Raw genomic sequence first — 5,237 nt, 5'->3', positions numbered from 1 at the left:
TTTGACATTCTCATACCATCGTAGTTGACCTTTTTTCTATCAGGTGTTGAATACTTAAAATGCCCAGCTCTCTCCTGATATCATCTTTTCTCATTTTGTCAAGTCTCATGACACTGCATATTAAGTGAAGAACTTTCATTTCTGCTACTTGCAGTTGGCTTAAGGTGTGGTTGTCATCATGATCAACATGATCCAGTAATATTCTGGATGTATCATCTTGATATGATAGTATGAAGTCAGAGATATCTGCTGTACCCTAACCTTCAGAAAGAATATATTATTGGTGTTAGTCCTAAAGGTAGGAGTCTGGTACGACAGACAACCTTCATTGCCCTCTACCCTCGGTACATTAGGTCCCTGGATAACCTTATCCTTGGTCCTACAGTAGCTGTTGAACAAGTAGTGTTAGGAGCGTAGCTTCCTCACGGGACAAGTAGTAGCTCGTCTATGATAGCAGTTATGACATAGAAGTCTAGGAGAGGAAGTGCATGTAAACTGCACATTTTATGCTGATGTCCCTGGCCATGTCATCAATAATTTGAATCCTACCTCAGTAAGTGTCTTTTACTACTTTGTAAATGGATAGTGAAGACATTCCAAGTTAACAATTGCAGCCCCTTATTGCCCAATCTGCTGTCAAGCTGTTGATTCACACTTGTTTAAATAGAGATTCGGTCACTTTTAATGGGTGTTTTAAAATAAATTAAAAACAAAATCCTAAAATAATTGGGCCAAGGAATTCTCCCTTTCAGAATTCAAGTTGTTAAGGTTAATAGTCTGGAGTCATTGGTTCTATCTACACTCATACAGTACCTGTCAATGGTTGTCTTTCTCCTCAAATAAAAGAACTTTTGTTTGTGAACATTTCATGGGAAATGAAATGGACAATTTTATGAATAGAACTTACCTGGCAGTTATATATATTTATATCTATAGTCTCTGACGTTCGGCAGAATTTTTCAAAATTTGCTGCAACCGCCGTGTTGTGGTTGTGCGGGTAGATGGTTAACATCCCTTACAGGGTGATACGTGGAATCATTCCTGTTTTCTGTTCCTCAGATCATCTCTGCCGGTTGGACTCACAACATCGTTGGTCAGCCATTGGAGTTTTTCGTTAACTTAACCTGTGTTGCTGTACTGGATTTCTTTTTTGGTGACGTACACTGATCTAGGGTTTAGGCAATCGCTTTTGTTATTATTCTTTGACAAATTGTTTGTTTGTGATGACTGATAAACTTCATTTTCGTATTTGTGTAAATGAGGTATGCAAGGTGAGGTTACCGAAAGTTTTGGTAGACCCTCACACTGTTTAAAGTGCAGGGGTTTTGAATGTGTGCTTGATAATGGGTGCAAGGAATGTGAGGTTTTGAGCGAGAAAGAATGGTTAAGTATGAAAGGCTATGTGCCTAAGGTAGAGTTAGATAAAGCCAGGAGGGCTTCGAAATCTAAATCTAATTCTGCTATTGAGCTTAGCTTAAATATTTCTTTGGATCCCTTAATTAATTCCTCTGTAGAAGTTGAACCTTCTCCTGAGGTAGTAGCTCCTGCCCCTTCTACAGGAACGGTATCTACGGACGACCCTCGGTACGCCAGAATGGCGGCTGAGTTGAAGGCTATTAAAGACCAGCTTTCAGCCTTTAAAGGTAAGAGTGAGAGTGTGATTAGTGCTTGTGAAAGGTCAGTGGAGGTGGCAACTGATCGAACCTGTCACGTCCCTAGGTCTAGACCTCTACGAAGCTCCCAGAACCAAGGGAGAAGGTACGTCGACAGCTGCAAGGAGTGAGAGGTACTCATTTTCGGTCAGCCGTCACCTCAATCAGTCCTGTTGCGTTTTCCGAGGCTGCTCATGACCGCCGCGGAAAAGGCATGTCGGAAGTGATGGTGTCTTCTCCGAGCCCCTTGCCTAGATGCAAATGGCGGTATGAAGCTTCGAGACCGACAAAGAGGAGATGGAATCAGGCTGACCAGACCCGTTCTCACTCTCCCTTATCGAGTAGCCCGGAACCTTTTCCTACAGAGGATGACTGGGACGCTGTTCCAACGAAGAGGTCAAAGCCTAGAAATGGAGGGAGGGAAGATTCTCGTCTTCTTGTAAGTGACGAGAGACTATCGAGAGAACCTTCTACGACCAGCGCTACTCGGCAGCCATCGCCTTCGAAAACACAGGATCCAGCAGCAGTCGCAAAATCTTTTATGAAAGTTATGCAGAAGCAGCTGTCTTCTCTGGTACAAGCTTTTAGCCGCCCTTCCTCCCAGTCAGGCAGGCGTAAGGATGACAATTTACCGATTAAGAAATCGGCCTCTAAGTGGGAACGGAGTGCCTCTCCCAGGGAACCGTAGCGCGATTCGTCAAGCGTGTGGTACCGCGCTTCTTCTTCCTCGACACGCTGCCAGGACGCTCACGATTCTCTAAGCCAGGACGCTTTCGTCTCTCGCTCGTGACACCAGGACGCTTCCAGCCTGCCTCTCCAGGACGCTTCCGCTTCACGACGCATCCAGCTTTCATCGCAAGGACGCTTCCACCTCTTGGCACCAGGACGCATCCTCCTTCCGCCTCGAGAACGCTTCTAGCGTGCGACGTCAGGACGCCTCCATTGCGCGGCGACAGGATCAGGACGCATTCAACCCTCACCAACAGGACGCATCTGACGATTTGCTTTTCTCAGACGCAGATGAGCAATTGGAAACTGATGGCTTGTTAAAGCAACCTCAGACTTAGTTCCTGCAGCCCAAAGAGAGACTGAGTTGGAAGTAGGGCAAGATCTAGAGGATATCTCAGAGGATGAAGATAAGCCTGCTAACGCGGCTGCAGATTATAAGGTTCCCTCTCGCTCCCTCCTTGAGCTTTATGGGGAGGAGTTTCAACCTGCTGCTCTTCGTTCTCCTCAGTCGCAGTTTAGCAGGAAGAAGGCCAAAACGCAGTTGGCTTTCATCAAAATGAAGCTGTCCATCTTGGCTAGGAAGGCTGTCGCTAGAATAGATGACTGGTTGAAGGAGCGTAGGCAAGCGGTCAAGACCACCATCTCGTTTCCACCAGCTAGACTTGCGTCTAAGGCGGGCATGTGGTACGAGACTGGAGAAGCTCTAGGCCTGGGAGTGGCTGCCTCCTCCCAGGGGGACATCTCTGGCATTGTTGACTCTTCCAGAAGACATGTCTTTAACTCGGCAAAGGTAATGTGGTCTATGTCTGAGCTTGATCACCTCGTCAAGGGAATTTTCCGAGCCTTCAAAGTCTTCAGTTTTTTGGACTGGTCTCTGGGTACGCTGGCCAGGAAAACAGAGCGGTTGGAAGATGCAGAAGACCTTACTAGTATTATGGCCTGCATGGACAAGGTTCTTAGGGATGGGTCAAATGAGTTGGCTTCCCTATTTTCGGCGAAGAAGAGGGCCCTTTTATGTTCCTTTACTTCTAGAGCAGTTACAGTTGCGCAGAAGGCCGAGCTCCTTCACGCCCCTCTATCGGAGCACCTTTTTCCTGAGTCCCTTGTCAGGGACATACCCTTTCTCTAGCGCAAATGGCCACACAAGACCTCCTGTCACGTTCTGTAAGGAAGCCTTTACAAGCGGTTCCTTAGTCATTGAAGAGAGAGGAGAGGAAGCTTCAGCAGCCCTTTCGAGGTAGAGCTCCGACGAGAACAGACTTCAGGGGAAGAAGGCAGGAGACGGACGGTAGAACGAATAGCGGTTCGTTCAGATCCTGCCCCAAGAGATGAAGCTCAAGTCCTCCAGACAGCGGTAGGAGCAAGACTCACTTTTTTGGCAGGCTTGGAAGAAAAGAGGGGCGGAAGCCTGGTCCCTCTCGGTCATCAAGGAGTGATACAAGATCCCCCTCTTGAAGAAGACTCCGCTTTCAAATACGCCTCTATCCTTGGTGGCGCAGTACTCGGACGTCGGGAAACAAAAGGCTCTACTGGATCTGGTGAACCAGATGGTGGAGAAGGGAGCGATAGAGCCAGTTCTGGAACTATCTTCCCCAGGCTTCTATAATCACCTGTTTCTGGTACCCAAGAGCTCGGGTGGATGGAGACCAGTGCTCTGAACGTCTTTGTGGAAAAGACAAAATTTACCATGGAGACGACTCAGTTGGTGCTGGCAGCGGTACGTCCAGGGGACTGGATGGTGTGTGTGGATTTACAGGACGCTTACTTTCATGTCCCCATCCATCCGACTTCGAGGAAGTTCCTAAGATTTATGATCCAGGGCAAGTGTTTCCAGTTCAAGGCTCTTTGTTTCGGCCTCAGCACTGCTCCTCAAGTCTTCACCAATGTAATGGTGAATGTGGCAGGATTGCTTCACCAAGAGGGGATAAGAGTATCTCTATATCTGGACGACTGGTTGATAAGATCCTGGTAGAAGGAGAAATGTCTGGAGGACCTACGCAAGACTTATATGACGACTCAGGAACTGGATCTTGTTATCAACAAGAAGTCCCAGACTGAACCGAGTCAGACAATTCTTTATTTGGGGATAGTTCTAGATTCAGTTCGTTTTTGGGCTTCTCCCTCTCAAGAAAGGCAGATCAGGTGGCTCGGGAAGGTTCAGGAATTCCTGGAAAGACAGAAGTGCTCAGTGAGGGATTGGATGAGCTTACTGGGAACCCTCTCCTCGCTCGAACAGTTTGTCTCTCTGGGAAGACTGCACCTCAAACCTCTTCAACACTTCCTATCAAGGGTGTGGGACAGGAAGATTCAGGAGGACTCCTTTTCCTTCCTCATTCCTGTAGAAATCAAGAGTCATCTGATTTGGTGGCTGGATCCAGTTATTTTAGGGGAAGGAATCTCCCTGTGCAGGAAGAACCCAGACCTAGTGTTGTCCTCAGACGCTTCGGAGTCAGGATGGGGAGCAACACTGGGAAGCAAGGAGGTCTCAGGCTCTTGGGGAAAGGAGCAAGCTGGGTGGCACATCAACAGGAAGGAGTTGATGGCCATTCTGTTAGGACTGAAGGCCTTCAAAGACTCCATGTCGGGGAGGGTAGTGGAGGTCAATTCGGACAACACCACGTCTTTGGCTTACATCAGAAAGCAAGGGGGAACTCTCTCTGTCTCTGTTCGAAACAGCAAAAGAGCTCCTTCTGTGGTCGAAGGAGAACAACGTAGAACTTCTAACAAGATTCGTGCAGGGACAGAAGAATGTAAGAGCAAACATGCTCAGCAGGAAAGGGCAAGTTCTTCCCACGGAGTGGACCCTCAATCATCAGGTCTGTCAGAGTCTGTGGTAGTTATGGGGGAGGCCTTTAA

General features: G+C 47.6%; 1 protein-coding gene across 1 annotated transcript in view; it reads left to right on the top strand.

Annotated features, from left to right (window-relative positions):
• Window positions 1-1,390: 1,390 nt before the first annotated feature.
• Window positions 1,391-5,237, top strand: part of LOC137654190 (GTPase-activating Rap/Ran-GAP domain-like protein 3) — a 30,321-nt gene continuing 26,474 nt past the window's right edge. The window contains exon 1 of the mRNA XM_068387828.1: window positions 1,391-1,643. Coding sequence (XP_068243929.1) covers window positions 1,391-1,643 — 253 coding nt within the window. The remainder of the gene's footprint in view (window positions 1,644-5,237) is intronic.

The sequence above is a fragment of the Palaemon carinicauda genome, chromosome 15 (assembly GCF_036898095.1).
Source record: "Palaemon carinicauda isolate YSFRI2023 chromosome 15, ASM3689809v2, whole genome shotgun sequence".
Classification (NCBI taxonomy): domain Eukaryota; kingdom Metazoa; phylum Arthropoda; class Malacostraca; order Decapoda; family Palaemonidae; genus Palaemon; species Palaemon carinicauda.
Note: the sequence above shows the minus strand (reverse complement) of the source record. Positions and strands in the feature narration are given on the sequence as shown.